The 19,948-nt window shown below is 47.3% G+C and overlaps 1 protein-coding gene across 13 annotated transcripts in view; it reads right to left on the bottom strand.

Annotated features, from left to right (window-relative positions):
* Positions 1-19,948, bottom strand: part of THRB (thyroid hormone receptor beta) — a 600,087-nt gene that overhangs the window by 14,759 nt on the left and 565,380 nt on the right. For all 13 annotated transcript variants that reach the window (XM_085630527.1, XM_085630519.1, XM_085630516.1 and 10 more), the window contains 3 exons: positions 12,548-12,648; positions 9,227-9,374; positions 1,572-1,777 (listed from right to left, as the gene is read on the bottom strand). In XM_085630527.1, coding sequence (XP_085486653.1) covers positions 1,572-1,777; positions 9,227-9,374; positions 12,548-12,648 — 455 coding nt within the window. The remainder of the gene's footprint in view (positions 1-1,571; positions 1,778-9,226; positions 9,375-12,547; positions 12,649-19,948) is intronic.

Below are 19,948 nucleotides of genomic sequence, written 5' to 3' on the forward strand. Positions count from 1 at the left end.
TGGACTTGGCCTCTCCCGGAAAGAGCCCTATACCTTCAAAGAGTTGTTAATCGTAAGAGACACAATCGGCTTCTGCTATCGCACAGAGGTAAAAAGACTCCTCCCATCAGGAAGAAATGTGTCTTTTGCATCAGAGAGGCAACAGTGTTTTCTGGATAAAAAGCTTTCTGACATCAGAGAGGTGGGACTAGTTTGCCATCAGAGAGAGGTAAGAGGCTTTCTCCTTCAGACAAGTAAGAGTAGTCTACCGACAGGGGGAGGCCAGAACCTTCATCCATCAGAGGAGTATGGGTTGGCCATCATCAGAGGTGGGAGACTTCTGCTATCAGCGAGGTGATAGTGGTCCATCGTCAGAAAGAGGTAAGACCACTCTGGCATCAGAGAGGTAAGAGTGAGACTTGAGCCGTCAGCCATCACAGGTAAGAAAGTTCTTCCATCAGGGTGAGGGAGGAGGTTTCTGCAACCAGAGAGGTAAGAATGATTTACCATCAGTGAGGCAAGACCCTTCGGGCATCAGAGAGGTAAGAGTAGTCCACCTTCAGAGAGACTAGAGCCCTCAGAGTTAAGAATGTTCTACCATCAGAGAGAGGGAGGAGGCTTCTCCTACCGGAGAGGTAAGAATGGTTTACCGTCAGTAAGGCAAGACCCTTCTGGCTTCAGAGAGGCAACAGTGGAGTTGTCTATCATCTGAGAGAGCCAAAAGGCTTCTGCCATCCCTCTGAGATGTAAGGGTGGCCTAACCTGAAAGAGTGATAAAGGCTTCAGCCACTAGAAGGATGCGAGAACTTTCATCCAACACCAGAAGAGGTTGGAGGCCAACACCATTTGAGAGAGTTTAAACTTTACAGGCTTCTTCACTCAAAGACAGGACCCCAGCCTCTATCCCCAGAAAATATGCTAGTTCTGTCTTGTTGAGTGCAGTCCCTAGAATGACCCTAATCTAAGGACTCGCTCATTAACGTTGAAACTAGTTTACGCCATTGTTATTGTCTGGGTCTGGTTGCCCGCATACAGCTGATGGGGTCCTTCCTTTGACGAACACCAGCCCGTGGGGAAATTTTCTATGAAGAACATTCTCCTAACTATGGTGAAGTTGCATCTCGATCACGCTGACCCTAAAGTGCAGGAAGCAGTATATACCCCTTGGCAGCTGAAATGTTCAATTTTCGACCGTCAATCGTGCTTCATTTGTGTTACAAAGTAATTTTACATCCCTGGAAGGGGAAGGAAAAACAATAACAATGCAATACCATGCAAACTGGAGGATCAGCAGGGAGAGCCGAATGTTTTATAAAAAAGTCAAAAAAGCATGCCGCAAGAAGACGAAAAAGAGTTCTGGATGCACTTGTGCGCTGACCCTGAAAATCAACATTAATTGGTGAATATTTATCTTGGGTCAGGGGGTGATTTGGCTATTGCAGGAACTTGTACATTCTTCAGCATGCAGCGTTGCATTGTGAGCCGCTACTCTTCTGTGTTGCTTTTCTTGACCTCATCCCCCTATGTATGCTTTAGCCGCTTCCCATAAGCAAAACCACAACATGGCGGACAGGACACACTGAGGCTCCTACCAGGAATTTCCTTTTCTGCTTCCAGTGGCTTCCCTGTGCATTGGTGGCCACGTGTGCATCAGTGACAATGTGGATGAGCTCCCACTCCTCCAAGTTTGGCTCCGGCCGGGTGATGAGTGTCTTCTGAACCTCATCACGACGTCTTTTCTCCCGGTTTTCTTCGATGAGCTTTCGTTTTGCCAGCCTTTTGCTGTCGTCCAGCACCACTGAGAGAAAGAAGGAGAAACGCAGTGTGAGAAGCAGCAAAGCTTCTTAATGTGCCAGAGACATTTGGCAGGAATTGGAGAGTATGGTCTTCTTCTTTAGGTTGAAAGAAACTAACAAAATTACAAACAGGGTGGAAGAGAAAGATTGAACAACAACGTAGGTTGAAGTATGAGGGACAGAGAGAGAAAACTGATAAGGAGAACAGAAGCAAGGAGGTGAACAAGGGAGGGAAGGAGCAAACAAGACAGGAAGCAAGCAGACATGGCACATGGAAGGTAGACAGTGACAGAAGCAGGACCGTAGGAAGGAATAAAGGAAAAATCGGGAGAGGGACTGAAACATAGATGAAAAGTGAAGGGAGGAAAGAGTGAATGCAAGTGACAGGTCTACAAAGAATGAAAGGAAGCAGTGTATAAAACTGGGACAAAGAAATAAAAAAGCAAGACAGCAAGACAAAAGAGTGAATGAAAAAGTTAAAGAAGGAAGAAAATAAAGAAGGAAGACAAGAGTGAAAAGCGGATCAAAAATAAAAGAACAATTGAAATAAAGAAAAAAGAAAGAGGGAGAATAGTCAAAAGAAGAGGAAGAGTAAAATAAAAGATGGGAAAGAAAGGGGGTTGGGTGAAGGGAGCAAGGATGGAAAAGGGGAAAGGAAGAGGGGGAAACAAAAGGTCAAACAAGCATTGGCAAAGCCATTAGGTCTTGCAATTGATTTGCTGTTTTTTCTTTTTATTTACTGACTTGCGCTGGATTGGTAAACAAACAACAGTAGCACAAAAGCTATTTTTTTAGGCGGTAGTAACACAGAGGACTCACGTGGGCATTAGCAATACAAAGGGTGCAGGTGGGGAATGAACCATAACAGGGTTGAAGCAATACAGAGGGCGTCGGTTGGGGGGCAAATGCAACACAAAAGGCACAGGTGGGGGAAGTAAAATGGAGGGCCGGTAGGGAGCAACATGGGCGAGAAAGAGGAATGGGAGCTTTTACGAGAAGCACATGTGGGTGAACACAATACTGGTCATTTCCTTGAGCGGTAAGGCTTAGCATCTTGGTCGTAAATTACCCACACACAGAATTTACAAACACAGAATCTATAAATTCCGAACCTGGAAGCACATCCCCATATTCTCCATCTGGACCACGCAAAACTGCTGCAGCTTAGGAAACCGCGCACAATCCAGCTACCTCTTCTGTCACTTGTTAAAGTTATGCGCATCTTTGACCACGCGCAGAGCTCCACTGACTTTTGGCTAGGTTGGCGCTATAGGCAGGTACCTGTTAGGGCATGGGCAAAGTGGGCTCTGACCTAGGTCCCCTGCCTTTCAGGGGCCCCCAGAAAGACCAGCTTTGTTCTCTACACAGGCCTGCCCTGCTGACGTTGAGTGATTCTTAAACAGATTTTTTTCAAATACCGTTTTACTTTAATTTATTTTTTGAATGTGGGTGATGTGTGAGAGTCTATTACAGACATTTTGTAGAGAAATGTAGTGTTAATGTTTCATGCAACATCCATAAAAAGTTTTGTTTAGATCAAAACTGGACCTCGCATATATGTCACAGAGATTATTTGCAGAAATGTTAGTGAGCTGCTGATGTGTTACAATATTGAAAACACAAGTCACTGTCCCTGAATATTAGATGTAAACACATTTAGAATTTGGACCAGTGTGCCTGTGCACTGTCACTGACCTGGCCAAAGTGGACATGAAAGAGATGAAACTGGATCATGAATTCAAAGCGGTTTCGAAAAGGCGCTCCTAAAATACCTTTGGCACAATGCCCCCAAAATTCTTAAGATGTCCCTGGCTATGGGAATACCATGACAGCTTTTGGCATAAGGTACTGTATTTGACAGCGTCAAGTGTACCACTCTTGCACACATGAACCAACGTGAGGGGCTTGTTATGTTTGGGCCACCTTGCTCAAGTTTAGGTTTTACTTAGCTCTGTCCAAGCACAGGAGAGAGGCCGCCCAGCTAGTGTAACTGGATGCTCAGCACAGACGAGTACACGCTTGCGGACCCACTGGAATTATGTGGCAGGCGAGGGCCAAATTATGCGGCAGGGTTGAGTAGATTATGCAGCAAGAAAAGGCAAATTATGCTGCATAATGTGGCACATTTTGTAATAGCATTACTCCATTATTTAGTCATTTTTAGGTCGAGGGACCATCCGGTCTGCCGAAGGCAGAACCGGAAGTCCGGAGATTTAATGTTTTGGAGAAGAGGGGCTTGAACCCGCCCCTCTTCTCCCCTCTTCTCCATTGGCTGGCCTCTTGAATGCTGGCCAGCCATTGGAGAAGAGGTTTGTCTCTCCGAACACGCCCCGTCCTTTTCGGATTCGGGGGCGTGTTTTTTGCTACTTTTCTGATTATCTCCTCCAGCCAATGGCAAGAGGAGAGAAAAAGAAAAACACGCCCCCGAATCCGAAAACGCCGCTGCCTTTCTCCGAGGCATTTCTGCTTCGCCTCGGAGAAAGGCGGAGGTGTTAATGGCGTCCTCTCCCCCTGCTGTCGGCTCCCGTGTTCGGCTGCTGCTCAGGAAGTCGTATATGTGTCTTTGGTGTGTTATGCACCGTGAACCGGGACCATTGTTAAAAGCAAAATGCTGAATTCCTATGAAAGCACAAACAGGGCTGGGTTTGTTTATAACACTTGAAGCTCTAATTTGCGCTTTTTTGCACCCCTCCCTCTCCTTTTCAGGCAGTAATAATTGAACGCGTCTTTCAGTTTCTTTCACAGTTCCGAAGAACGCGCCTCGTTCGCGCGCTGACAGAATTCCTGTCGTATTAGGGCCTTTAAGGAAATATTAGCGCCCATTATTGCGGCGGAAACACAAAGGGCAATTCTCCCCGATGAAGAGCTGTTCGGAGCTTTGTGTCGGTGAATAAACTTGGCCTCAGCTCAGCATCCATTTGTTCTCCCGGCATAAACACATATTGTGCGCCGTTCCCAGTTTAATGGGCGCTCCCTTCCTCCAGCTCCTGCCTTCTCCCACCCTGTTATTTTCTTAGCTCGACAGCTGCTTTTCACCGGCCCAACAGCGGTGGTTTCACAGCTTTCGAAAAATGTATTTAATTCCTCAGAACGGGTATATAAGGTGGGGAACGTAGGAAAGTGAGTAGTTTGGGTGGGTTCAGTGGCGTAACGCAATTTGCAGAATGTGATGAGGGCCCCCTGCCTATCCTGTATCTCACAGATATTCATTGATCTCGGGCAGAATGAGTCCTGTTTAATGGCTAAACCCTCGGGCCCCCCCACTCTTTTTACCCGCACCCGCCGCGTGCCTGCGTTATGGTCCCATGTGGGTCGATGCTGATTTCACAGCGCTTCTTTTCAAATTGTAAGTAGCGAGGCGGATGGCAATATAGGCACTGTGTTGTAAAGAGAAGACCACCTAGGCATCTCACGACACCCTCGCCAGTCTTTCAAGGGACCCCGGTGGCGCTGAGTTCAGTGCTCTGCCCGCAGCGTTGTCACCATTATACTGGCGTGTCTCCGGAGTTATAATCACTGTCCTCCCGCCAAAACTGGCTGAAGCGATCTCTCGCAGTCAAAGAAACTCTCAATTAAGGCCAGCACTTGCAACGTGTCCAGAGCGCGTCTCGTTCACTCGCAGGGGCAATTTTCCCTTCCAATCCTGTTTATTTTAAAGGCCTACCAGTAATTACGCTTAACGTGTCATTTAAGCGGGTGAAGGTGGGGCGTGCAAGTGGCGGGGGCAGCGCGCAAGGGCCGGTCTTCAGCGACACTGCTGGCTGCTTTTAGTTCCCATGCCCACCTGGCTGCTGGTGGGAGATGCGCCGTCCAGACTGATAATGCCCAGGGCCACGCTCATCAAGCCATAATTAAACATCACTCAAATGTGCCACTTGTTAATAACAGTGTTGATCCTTGTTTTTAGGTCTCGGCTCGATCATTGAGTAAAACATTAACTTCAACTGTGTGCCTCTGTGTGTGTGGCTCGGTGTGGGGGTGGCTCTGTGCGGGGGGTGGCTCTGTGCGGGGGGTGGCTCTGTGCGGGGGGTGGCTCTGTGTGTGTGTGTATGGGTGGCTCTGTGTGTGGGGGAGGGTCTGTGTGTGGGGGAGGGTCTGTCTGTGTGTGTGGGTGGCTGTGTGTGTGGCTCTGTGTGTGCGGGTGGCTTTTTTTGTAGGTGGCTCTATGCGTGGTGGGTCTGTCTGTGTGTGGGTAACTGTGTGTGTAGGTGGCTCTGTGGGTGGCTCTATGGGTGGCTCTATTTGTGTGTGGGTTGCTCTATGTGAGTGGCTCTGTGTGGGTAGCTCTGTGTGTGTGGGTAGCTTTGGGTGTGTGGCTCTGTGTGTGGGTGCAAATGCAATAGGTCTCGCATTTGAGAGTGATTAAGCTATTGACATTGTAAATAACAATGCCGTTTCTTTAAATGTTTTAAAAACAAAAACATACAAAAATAAAGGTATTGGCATTGCTCATGACATTAACTTTAACAATGCCGAGACCATTGCATTGTAAATGCTTGTTAAACTTGGTAACACTGTTGGGGATTGATTGCACCTCATGAATCCCAGTTTAATATCTAAATATAGCAATAAACACCAGAAAGGTGTCCAGTCCAACTTTGCAAAGGGCCTTCCGCTGCACTGCAACACAGGTCACTGCATTTTTAGTAACTTTTGATCCGTTTGGGCTAAAAACATTTTTCTTGTTAAAATCTGCATTTATGCTGCACATTATGGATTATGTAGCAAATGTGGCAAATATATAATTATGCGAAAAATCGGCGAAACCGCACCATCGCATAATTTCAGTGGCCCTGACTATATGTAATGACTTCCTGTGCTTACCACACCTGACAAGACAAGGTGAAGTCCAACATTAGCCCAGAAGTGATAAAGGAGGGGTTCACACACGCACACAGAGAGAGAGAGAGAGAGAGAGAGAGAGAGAGAGAGAGAGAGAGGGGGCAAGGTGGATTTAGTTCTTTTCCATTTTTACACAAATATTTGTTGATTTTTAATTTCTCCATAATAAAAAAGCCAAAAGAAGAAACACTGCTATTGCTCGGCAACGAAAGCCAAGTCGCATTTTGCTTTGGTTTTTGATCTGGAAGGAATCCCTCGCTTCCCTCCGGTCCACGCATTTTTTGAGTTCTAGTGCTTATTTTTCACGCTGCTCACAAGCATCACCGAGAAGCGAAATCAAATCTCCACAAAGGCACAGCCTGCGCCATCAATGATAGATACATTTATTCATGGCGCAACACAGGCCAGGGAGAAGACTTAAAAGAGGTCACAAGGAACAGACCGCAGAAACTCCCCCAGAGGCTTCTCTGATGCTGCCTGGAACGAAGAGGCAGTCAACCGAACAACAGCTTTCAAGAAGGGGAGGGCTTGTGGAGCGCTATATGATAGGACTCTGTGAACGGCTACTAGGGAAAGATAACAGAGCATGTTTTCACTTCATTTTTCTCTTCAGGCTTTGCATCTGTTTTCTGAAAAGGAGCACCTTCGTTCAGGACTAGTGTTTGTAGGGCTGGGTGCATCACCCGATAGTGGGCAGCTTTTCCCCGGGATTCTCCAGGGGGTGCTGCCATGCACTTGTGAAAAAATGCACAACCGTGTTTAGTGCAGCGAATTTACCTAGAATAAGAGCACACCGGAGGCTGGGTTGTGGTCAAGTAGTGTGTGAGCAGTGGGGTGTGCTTCAGGGAGAGGTGTATGGGTAGGACGAGCTGGAGGGGATGCTGTGGAGACAAGGAGTAGAAGGCAAGCAAGGAGCGCAGAGTTGCTGGGAGACTATGCAGGCAGGGGCCAGGCCTGCAGCATGCAGAGAAAGAAAGGGCCCTATAATTGGTAGGTCATAGGGATGCCTACCTTTCCCCTGCAGGGGGCTTTCACCTCTTTTTGCTGACCTGGCTGATGATAGACAGCCCAACCATTACCCACCAAGACTCCAACCCTTCTCATTTTTATGTGGCCCCTTTCGAGCCTGGGCCCTCCGGTCGCCGTTTTTGAATATTTGGTTATGTTTTAGGGTAGGGAGAAATGGGATTGCAAAAAGAGTGGAAGAGAACGGAAACGTGGACAAGAAAAAGGTGGAGAAAGAAAACAAAAGAGCGGAGGACTGAAGAAACTTTATTATAACATGGAGTTTTCTCTCTTCATACTTTCTGGTACAAACATGGAAGCCAGGGTTGGTTTCAGGGGACCCGTTACAGAGGCAATGCCATTTACATCCTTGCGGGGCCCAGAGCTGCTGTCGCAGTGTTTTGGTGAACGTTTTTGTGCCTGTTTCTCAGTATACATGTGAAATATTTTGATAAATAAACTGCAGGATGGATTTTAGGCATTGACAAGAGTTGTTTTTAAATACAAGCTTGTGGGAACAGCGTGCATAACTCCCTCACTTTCTCATACAAATATGGAAGTCAGCTGTGGTTTTGAGGCCTTCTGGTTTGTTGAGCTTAAAAATGTGCGGAATTCGAACCAAGTAGGCCGTGCTTGTGAAAACTCCCAACTGTACGCTTTAATTTCCAGAACAAGTGGCCTCTTTGCAGAAAAAAAGGCACGCTGTGCTCAAAGATGAAGCAGCTATGGGCACCGAAGCTGGACACAGGCAAACAGTACCACAAGCAGGAAACCAAGAAAAAAGTAGTCCCCCAAACGGCAGAAAAACAAACATAGCGTAAGATACAGTTTTTGGTCCATGCTCTGTGTGAGGAAACGAAAGACAAATATGAGGGACAAAGTGGAAGTATTGACCACTAGCAAGCAAGGATTTTTAAAGGACACTGAAACAAACAAATGAAAAGCAATGGGTGGGCTTTAAGCTCTTAAAGAAGTATATATTAAAGTATATGCAACAGGTCGTGAAAGTTCGACCTAAAAAGAGAAAAATTTAGATAGCAAAGATTGTGAGAAAAGTAGAAAGGACAAAAGTTGAGAACGGAAGAAGGAAAAATTAACAACAGGAAGGGTCAGGTGAAGTACAAGAAAGAAATTACAAACTCAATAAAGAAAGAAAGAAACATAAATGACAATTAAAACAAAGGATAGAAAAAATGGAAAGGAAGAACAGAGTGGATGAAATGGCAGAAAGAATAAAGTAATGGAAAGAAAGAAAATATAAACAAAGGAAGGAAAATGGTTAGAAAATACGAATTGATAGAAAAAAGAGGGAAAAAAGAATAAGGACAAAGTCATAACTGTGAACAGTTTTAGTGGTCTTCCATGGTTTCCATTTATTCTTAGATGTTTTGGAGTTAGGGCTAGTGATGAGTGGGAGACTGGTAGTTTATTTGCCAGTAGCTTGATGAGAAATATGTTACTATTTCAAGAAGGGAATACAAAAATGCAACTGGGCCAAAGTTTTTAGTTCTGGAGTAAATGTTTGCCCCTAATTCCACTCAGAAGATTAAAGCTAAAGATTGAGAGACAAATGCTCAAATAAAAGAATAAAAAGTAGTGCTTACGGTCGGTGGCCATGCCAACGTAGGTGCATTTTTTGAAGCGACATTCTTGACATTGGTTCCTGGTCACTTTGTCGATCACACATTTTCCTTCATATTTACAGGAATACGTCGGGTGGAGATTTTTTTGGATAGTTCTCCTAAAGAAACCCTATAAAGTGGATAAAAACACGAAGCAAGAAATCTATGTTAGACTGTATCATTCCTCTGGTCTGTATGCAGTTATTCCAAGCAAAGATCCTGAAAGGAATGTGGTCTCTGTGCAAGAGCTGACAGCTATCTAAGTTCTGGAGAAGACCTCCCCTCATAACTTCAGAGCTGCATATGAAGAAAAAGTTACATACCTGTAACACTGCATCTTCGGCATAATATCATTCCCAAGTTTGTCCGGATCTATTTAGGGATGTCTCGCTTTTCTTGCATGGCATCATAGTGGGCAGAAGATTTACTTCTTGGTGCCAAATTTGCTTCCTTGATCCCTAACTCATCACCCTGCATGGCACCATTTAGAATTTCTTAACTTGGGGAGATGACAACTGTCACACAGTGGAATACCTCAAAGGATGATGGGAAACCCTTGGGTCTACACAAGACATTCAGGCTCCGCTCCACCATGGGACCTTCTTGAAACCTACTTTTTATTCACATCTGAGAACGGGTTTGAACTCGGTAGCACTGCTGCTGCTGCTTACCCCCAAAACCGAAGCACCCTCAAATTCATAATAATGGTGCATGGTTGAGGCGTGGAGGGGGGTACCCTAGACTTTTGGCTGCACTAGCCCCTGTTCTGTGGGGGGATCCCCAGAAGAAAACTCAGCAACTGTTGTGCATTTCCCGCAGAACCCTTCAACAACCCTTCAAGCGACAATCGGGATCAGAGAAGCTCACAGAAAGAAGCTGCCAGAGACATAATGTTTCGCAGATGGACAAATGCTGGGCAGAAGATCCTTCTGGAAACCTGCCTCCAGATGATGAAAAGCAATGAAGGGCAAAAAACCTTTAAGGGTACAGTACAAAAACAAACCTCATCCCCAGAATCTTTTTAAAAACAATAGCAGACATTAAAAACATTGAATCAAGTAAATTTTGCTCCACGAGTACAATGTATTATACAACTGTTAAGATAAACACCCCACTTGGAAAGACTGAAGTCGCCTTTTCCTGGAATGCCTCTCATTTTACCATTCAGCGCCTGTCTCCGGCTCTCAAGTGACTGCCCCTGGACAATGCCCATCTCAGCTGCTGAGCTGGGCACGAACAGAGCCTCCAGGACCAGTGGCTTGCTTGAGACGCTCTGCAGTTCAAATTGGGAAAAAAAGATGTTTGACCAGTGGGAATCCATCTCCCCATTCTTCTAAAGCTGGAAACAAGTTTTGTCCACAGGAGAAGTTCTGCTCCTCTACCCTGGAGAGGAGAGGAGCTACGTGACCATGAATGACCATGACAGCAGGACTCAGCTGTATCAAAGTGCCTGGAAACCAGCTTGAGGAACTGGGTCTGCTCTGGAGCTACGAGAACCTGCAGTTAGCGGCTGGTTGAGGGTACGCGTAGATTTTTCCCAGCCTGGTAAGACTCAAAGGTTTTCCCATGAACTCTAGGTTCTTTGGGCCACCATTTGTACTGATGCTAGAATCATGTTATGCAGCATCTGGGAGTGCAGATCCAGAGATGCTGCAGGTTGAAGTGGGGTAAGACGGTGACTGCAATTCCACAGGTCATGTGGGTGGCCATGTGACCACAAAAGTCTGACCAAAGCCAGCCCTTTACGAGACAGGACTCCAAAGGCCTGGCACACTCGTTAGACCTACTTTGTGTGTAAAAGCTCTCTCAGCACCAGTACAGTGTGGAATTTGACCATGGAACCCGCTAGAACCGTCTCTTCCGCCCCATGCCTTATGGTCACTAGACATTCATTGAGTGGACAATTGAATTTTGACTTTCCAACCAATTGCGTTTGCAAATAAGAAATCTTTCTTTTTGTGGGTTCAGAAACCCAGGCCACATTTGGGTAGTGGTTTTGTGGATTTTGGGTGGATTCTGCCTGGGATGAAGCCCTGTGAGTTGCCCTCTCTTGTTGTAAGAGCGACTAAAGACATAGGATGGCGGCAGAGACATCACAACACACCGGATAGCGGTGAAACCTTCTCTCTACTCGACTGACGCCCACCGCCAACAAGTGTAGCTTTAAGTCTTATTAACATTGCGGGAGAGGCATAATCCCGGATTCTCAGCATACAACGGTCCCGCAGCCGCCCACGTTGTTCTGATGATTGTAGTGCCTTTCTGCTTCAGCACATTAAATGCAATAAATGCATTTAATAATGTATATTATTCCTAAAAGTGACTCTGATCTTCGACATTTTGTTGTGTTGTAACTGTCCAACATTTCCAATATGCAGATAAAGAACAACAAAGTACACAGACAGAACTACGGCTGGACACTCCAGCCCAATTCACCAAGAAAACTAGAACATTCCGAGCAGAGATCTCTGCTTCTGCCTAGGTAAAATGTTCCAGCTTTCTGGAATTCACAAACATTTCAAGGAGTGTGCCCGGAGAGCCGCGCTAGAAGCAAGTTTTCAGATGCACTGCTAGGAACGCCAGTGGGGTGGTATTCATGCTGTGTGGAATGCTCCTCAGTTCCCTGGGGATAGGGGGGGGGGGTAGGGTTCTCTTTATCTTTTCCTATGGAGAAACCCCTTCTCCTACACTCCCACCAAATTGGGGGTGATCCTGTCCCCTTTCCACCCTGGAGAGAGGTTTATGTTAGCTCTAGCCTAGTTTCCAGGGTGGAAATAAAGGGGTTTCTAAATATAGGGGGAAAACGTCCATGTTTGGGGTGTTTACAAACTTACAAAGTTCACCATGCCTTGAAACATCCATTTGTCCACTCCTTGACTTGGAATTACTGCTGTGGAGAATGGCTGTATTCATTTCCAGAAGGCTTAAAGTAGGCACATTCGACTGTAAACTCCTGTTTACAGTCAAATGTAACTTTGTGACGCGGGCTGTGTGTTTCCAGTGTGGATACATTGTTTAAGACTGAGTGGCAAACCTAGTAAGGCTCAATTGATTGCCCTAGAGACACTGTTGACAGGACAAACGTATTCAAAATGAGTAACTGGTGATCCTGCTATAGGTCAGCGGTGCCTATGGTGCTTGTTCAAAGTCGGAGAACCTATAGACTCCATATGGTGAACGGGAACCACAGAAAGCACGTATACAACCCATCAGCGTACAACAAACGTGAAGACATCCCCAGCTTAATGCTCAAAACTATACCATTATTTTTCAGAAAACCACATAGTGAGCTTGTTGACTCACCTTACAGCCTTCGCACGTGATGCAGCGATAGTGGTACCCCGTGGCTTTGTCACCACATACTACACAGAGCTCATCCTTTTCTAAGTAGCTGGGTATGTACCCTGTAAGGAAAGTGAGACAGAGGGCGTGAGGTTAGGGTGGAGTGGAATCTGCGAAACAAAACTCAGACCCGGTCTTACAAAGAGGAAATGGGTCGGCAGACGAATAATACATGCAGGATACAAGGTTTTATTGGTTAAACTTCAGGTAATGGATTGCAACAAAAAAGATTTCAAATGACCCCAAGGGTCTGCTCCCTGAATATTGAAGACAAAATATTGTGGCATAAAAGTATCGAGAACAAAATATAGAAATAGCAAAAGTTAAGTATTGATTTTCAACACCTATATGCATCTTGACGAGATATATATTTTATTGTGTGTGTGTATTTATTTATATATATTTATAGACACTTAAGAAGCAGAACAGGGAAGAGACAAGGTGACACAGAGAGCGCAGAGACAGCCGTGGAGTACCGGTGGGGAGTGCCACAAGGGCAGACTGAAAGACTGAGATGAAATGAGTGACCGGGTGAGAAACAGAGAGCCTCGGGTGAAAGGAGGAGCAGGCTGACAAGGAGAGGGGTGAGATAGCCGTGAAGTACCGGTGGGGAGTGCCACAAGGAGCGACTGAGATTGAATTAGTGACCACATGAGAAACAGAGTGACTCTGGTGAAAGGAGGAACAGAATGCGAGGGGAGAGACAGCCGTGAAGTACCGGAGGGGAGTGCAATCAGAAGACAGTGAAAGGCTGAGGTGAAAGGAGCAGTCCACTACGAAGGGCCTCTGGGAAATGGAGGGGCAGTAAAAGACGGACAGGATGTACCAATTAAAGGGACAAGGTGAAAGATGATGGGGACCTTCAGCGCATCGTCAGTAGTACTATGCGCTATATAAAGGCAACTTTAACCAAAAATAATAGAGGGGCAGAGTGAGGAGGGCAGATTTGGAGCGTGAAGGGGCAGTGAGGACAGAATGACAGCCTGCAATAACCGATGCGACAGAGTGAGGAGTAGAAACCTGCGAGGGAGGGGCAGGAGGAGGCAGTGGCGTAACGAAAGTGCAGGGGGGGGTGTAGTGTTCCTGTGGACACCAAGGACACGGACACAGAGTATAGGTGGTCAGCTTCGTTTATTCGATACTTCCTCATCCAGGGCTAACGGCTAACTGCCGTCCCTAGCCCTTTGCTCCTCCCTTTCCGCCCGCCCTGGTCCCCACTCAGGCCGGTCCTAGTGCCTGACCTGTCTTAGTCAGCGCACATCATTACATCTCCCCCCTCTGTAAATGAAGCAAAGTAAGAACAGTACAGTAACTGTCTCTTTAGAGTTCCTCAATGAGGCGGGTCGGTTTTGTGATGACCCGTCTGGGGCGTGACTGGAGTTCAGTATTTTCACACTCGTTCTCGTCAGCCAGTTCTATCAATGCCCGACTGGGTGTGGGCAGTGTCTCTGGTTCTTCCCTCTCCATCTTTGGTTCAGTCAGTAGTTCCTTAATGTTGGGTCCGCACTTTTTGAAGTACGCCACATTCCTGGTTAGTCTTTTTCCGTCAGTCTCTGCAGTGATCATGGTCCCCTTTTGTTGTATCACTTTCAGCGGAACCTCGTGGTACTTGCTGTCGGTCTTACGGGGCTGCTCGTGTCGCGCAAGCACCCAGTCTCCTTCTTGTATGTGTGGGGACGCAGCACGTCGCCGTTCATCAGCATAGTCTTTCATCTTTTCTTTCTTTATTTTGTCTCTGGCCGCCAGCTCCTCATGGTCAGAATCAGGGTACTGTTCGTTCACTGCCCTAGTCATCATTGGTAGTCTGGTACGCACTGGGCGTCCCAGCATGAGAGTGGCAGGACATTTGCCTGTGGTGGAATGAGGCGTGTTTCGGTACGCTCGTAGTACCTCGTTGAGGGCCATTTGAATGCTCTTTCCAGTGAGTTCTGCTTGCTGAATCGTTTTCTTTATCGTGCCCATGAAGCGCTCAACCATTCCGTTGGCTTGAGGCCATAGTGGTGTGATCTTGCGATGCTTGAAATTGAGGTGTTGAGCAAAATCAGCAAAGTCATGGCTGTTAAATGGAGGCCCGTTATCTGACTTTACCACTAGAGGGATGCCCCATGCAGCGAAGACCTCCTCTAATATCGGTATGGCGCTCGACGCTTTCGTTGATGAACACAGGTGCGCTATGGGGAATCTGGAGTATTCGTCCACGATGACCAGGACGTATTGGTTCGATTTTATTGGCCCGAAGAAGTCTACAGCAATGTGTTGCCAAACACCCTCCGGTAGCGGAGACATTTGTAGTGGTGCAGGAGGGTCCGGACGGCTCACCAGTTGGCATTGCGGGCAGTCTTTTAGTGTTGTCTCTACCATCATGTCTAGTGTCGGAAACCATACTCTTTCACGGAGTGCTCTCTTTGTGGCTACTATGCCCCGGTGTCCTTCATGAGCCAAGTTGATGACTCCTTGTCTGAGTTGTCGTGGGATCACTATTCTGGTGTCTCGTAGGATGAGACCATTCGCCGCTATTGACAGTTCATCGTGGACATGTTTGAATGCCGTCATTTCTTGGTCGCTTGGTTCACTGCTGTGCTCGTGTCTCCAGCTGTTTGTTTGGATTCGACGTTTCACCTCTTGCAGGGTGGCATCTGCTTGCGTCGCTTCGCAAATGGCTTCTAGTGGGACAGCCGGAGGTCTCGCTTGGTCCACTACGAAGTGGATGTATTCGTCTGCGATTGATTGTTCTGATTTGCTGCATCTGATGGGGTGTCGGGACATATAGTCGGCAGGGTTTGCAGCTTTTCCTGGCTTGTGGATGATCGTCGCCAGTTGTAGTGTTCCTGTGGACACCAAGGACACGGACACAGAGTATAGGTGGTCAGCTTCGTTTATTCGATACTTCCTCATCCAGGGCTAACGGCTAACTGCCGTCCCTAGCCCTTTGCTCCTCCCTTTCCGCCCGCCCTGGTCCCCACTCAGGCCGGTCCTAGTGCCTGACCTGTCTTAGTCAGCGCACATCATTACAGGGGGGGGGGCTGCAAGGTACACAGAGGGGTCCCGCTCTGGATTTAATCCGGAGCTCTCAAACCGGAGTACTCTGCTGAGTGGGCCCGGACCTCTCAAACCGGAGTACTGTGCTGAGTGGGCCCCCGGCACTGCGGGGGCCGGTCTTACGCCCCGTGGAGGAGGAGAGGGAAGGCAGGGGCCTGTGGTGAGTGTAGGCACAGGGAGGTTGTGTTGAATGGAGAGTCGGGGGAGGAGGAGAGACAGGCTCTGTTTTGGCCGAGAGACATTACAAGGATGTGAGAGGGAGAGCGTTCTGGGTTGATAGAGCGAGAGAGGAAGTCTGCGGGTTGGAAAGAGACAGGGTACGAGAGGAGCGAAAGCCTCCAAGAGAGTACAAGAAAAAGAGACAGGGCCATTATTGAGCGCAGGTTACGGTGAGAAGGAAAGAGCGCCACCCAGACAGGTTGAGAAGTAATACATGACAGCCCCCGCCTCAGGGGTGCACTCCCTCAGTAGAGCTGCAGGGGGCAGTGCCGCGGCGCGCATCACTCTGAATGCGTCTTCGTGGAATAGGTTCCCGGCAGTCCGCGCCGGCACACGCCGATGCACCACACCTTGGCCTCTCTGCTGAGACTGCAGACGTGGCCCAACCTAGGAGGGCAATAGGTTCTGCAGGGCTGGGGGCAGGGAGGGACCCCTTGCTCGGGACAGGGTAGCAGAGGCAGAACACCGTGGACCCTTCGCCTGGCACCTGCTGATCAAACGAAACCAGGGGGCAGCCAGTGTGCCCTGCGCCCTATAGCAAGGAAGGACGTTGTTTAGACTGTGAAATACAGCAGTACTCAGGGGTCAGTGAGCCCCTAAGGCCCCTGGCCCCGGTGCCACTGCACCTGCTGTACCAATGGAAGCTACACCCCTGGGGTTTGGGGGAGGGGATGGGCACTACTCGGGATGTAAAACAAACAACCAAAGAATGCACGTAAGTCGCATAAGGTGCACCGATATTAGTCATACTGTTATTAAAAATATAAAATTCACATAAAGTAAGCTTTAATAAACATGCTTTGAACTAAAAAAACATGGAAACCTCGAAGACGGCATTAAGTACAGGCTACAGAGAAAAACGATGACAAGAGAACAAAGCGCGCGGGCAGCCAATGTTACCATTATTTGAGGAAGAACATTTCTAATAACTTATTTTTATTGAATCATTCTAATAATAACATCCTCATTTCCATTTAGCCGTAACAGCCTGAAATAACGTTGTTACATTGGCGACGACATAACACAAATTATATTTCAATAGGTAAATGTGCTCAGGAGAATAATGCATGAAGGACACTGTAATATGAATATTTACAAAGCACTGTCATTTACGGACTGCCAGCAGCGCAGCAATAACAGCTTTGCAAAAACCGCTCCTGCGGACTAGCGCGTGCAGAAGGACAAACTGGTGAAGCCACAGCTGCCTGACGTCATTTCCCTTGATAAAGGTGTGTGTCCTGCCCCACTGCCGTGCCCACTCCTGCCTCCCCTCTGTCGTACTGTTCCATTCCGCTCTGCACCGATTGGCTATCACTGTATTCCAATCCACTGTCCTGCCATTGGCTATCTCGGTTTTCGATGGCGCCATTTTGTCCTCTCCAACTAGTGTACTGGAGTATGTAGCTTTATTTGACCCCTCTTGATGGTATCATTCCAGAGGCGCAACTAGAGCCAAATTTCGGGGGGGGGGGAGAGGGGGGGGGGCTAAGAATTTTTCTTTTGGGGGGCTGAATCTTTCAAGCCATAGGCAGAGGGGAGCTGCAGGGGCTCTTAGAAGGGGTGAAACAACAGCCAGGCCTCATTAACATGCAAATGGTTTTTTAAAGACATGTGAAGAGCTCGGGTGCGGCTGTGTGTGCGCCGGGAAGGTGTCTCATCCCGGGCTGCCACACACGACGGGGGGGGGGGGGGGGGGGGCTGAAGCCCTGTGAGTACAATGGGTGTTGCGCGCCTGTATCATTCCATACATTCGGACTAGGACTGGGAGACATTTTAATTGCGCCGGAGTAATCGGAGTCATGTCATGTTACTCTTGTGATGGGAAATTACCCCTAATTATGCGATTTACCCTGTTCGCCCAATTTAGAGTAATTGGGGGCAAAAATGTCTACCGCTAGAGCAAAGGAGCGCGAGCAGCTGATGCTGTTTGTGTTCAGTTTCATTTAATGCTATTTCTTGGCGCGAAATCTATCATCTGGTCCATTTTGGACACGTAGGTGCTTTTTGGGTAAGACATTAGTACTGTATCCAGGGTTACTCTACTCAAATACCTCAGAGTAATCTCGCATAATATTGCTGTAGTTTCGCGTAATTATGCTACAACAAATTACACCCACTCCTACTTCTGGCTCGCGTCCACTGCGTTCTACTACACTTTTCCTGCTGTCTAAATTTGCCTGCTGCTACTTACCATTGTGCTCCATGCCTCCGTCTACTATTGTGATCCTTGTCACTCTCCAGCCAGCGTCCACCACTGTGCTACCCATCACTTTCTAGCCATTGTTCGAAGCTCCTGTCCAGCCAGCGCCCACCATGGTGCTATCCATCACTTACTAGCCATTGTTCGAAACGCCTGTCCAGCCAGCGTCCACCACTGTGCTATCCTTCACTATCTAGCCATTGTTCAAAGCTGCCGTCCAGCTAGTATCCACCACATTGCTATCCATCACTTTCTAGCCATTGTTCGAAGCTCCTGTCCAGCCAGCGTCCACCACTGTGCTATCCATCACTTCCTAGGAATTGTTCTAAAGCTTCTGTCCAACCAGCGGCCACCACTGTGCTATCCATCACTTTCTATCCATTGTTCAAAGCTGCCATCCAGGCAGCGTCCACCACTGTGCTATCCTTCACTTTCTAGCCATTGTTCTAAAGCTCCTGTCCAGCCAGCGTCCACCACTGTGCTATCCATCACTTTCTAGCCATTGGTCAAAGCTCCTGTCCAGCCAGCATCCACCACTGTGCTATCCATCACTTTCTAGCCATTGGTCAAAGCTCCTGTCCAGCCAGCATCCACCACTGTGCTATCCATCACTTCCTAGCCATTGTTCTAAAGCTCCTGTCCAGCCAGCGTCCACCACTGTGTTGCTCATCATTTTCTAGTCATTTTTTCCCAAGAAAATTGCATAAACTACTGACCTTAGGATAGAACCAGGAACAATAATCCCTCCTATCACTACTAGGATGGTCCATTCCCGATCAGCACACCACGCCAAGAAGACAGACACTGTTAAAAAGACCGACACAAGTATCCTACCCAAACTGTGGCCGCAGCCCAACTTGGCCTCACAATGACATCAACAGATAGACGTCATATACAAACGACACCATGCCGACCTTAAGACTTGCCATTCTTCTCAATACTAGAAATATCTGTTGCCATATGGCATCTGAAAACCTGCTTCCCGACTGATGAGATGGAGCACTCTAACCATAGTCTCTCATCACACCTCATAGGCATAGCAAACAATGGCTGGTCTACCTCCAACACATCATAGACATAGTAAACAATAGCTGGTGTACCTCCAACACACCATAGACATAGTAAACAATGGCTGGTGTACCTCCAACACATCATAGACATAGTAAACAATAGCTGGTGTACCTCCAACACACCATAGACATAGTAAACAATGGCTGGTGTACCTCCAACACATCATAGACATAGTAAACAATGGCTGGTCTACCTCCAACACATCATAGACATAGTAAACCATGGCTGGTGTACCTCCAACACATCATAGACATAGTAAACAATGGCTGGTGTACCTGCAACACACCATAGACATAGTAAACAATGGCTGGTCTACCTCCAACACATCATAGACATAGTAAACAATGGCAGGTCTACCTCCAACACATCATAGACATAGTAAACAATGGCTGGTCTACCTACAACACATCATAGACAGAGTAAACAATGGCTGGTGTACCTCCAACACATCATAGACATAGTAAACAATGGCTGGTGTACCTCCCACCCCAAGCCCTGAAGAAGTCCCAGTGTCACATGAAGAAACGCATTGGCTGTGTCCCTATCCATGCTTTTAAAGTCGAAATAAAGAATGCCATTTCTTCAGCATATTAGCTTGTGATGTCTACATCCAGTGATTCGAATCCAATGTGATTTGGACTCTATCGATGCTCATTTGCAAATTCAGAATTGAATTCCGACCTTTACTGGACTCTTTTGCCTAATACGTTTTTAGGGGTGTGTCTCCCTCTTGCTTGTTGATGTCACAATATACTAATTCACTCCTGATCCATCAGCGGGGCAGACTTATAATGTAGGAAAGGTCCTGCGGAACCTTGCTGGTAACTGAAGGG

The sequence above is a fragment of the Triturus cristatus genome, chromosome 10 (genome assembly GCF_964204655.1).
Source record: "Triturus cristatus chromosome 10, aTriCri1.1, whole genome shotgun sequence".
Lineage (NCBI taxonomy): Eukaryota > Metazoa > Chordata > Amphibia > Caudata > Salamandridae > Triturus > Triturus cristatus.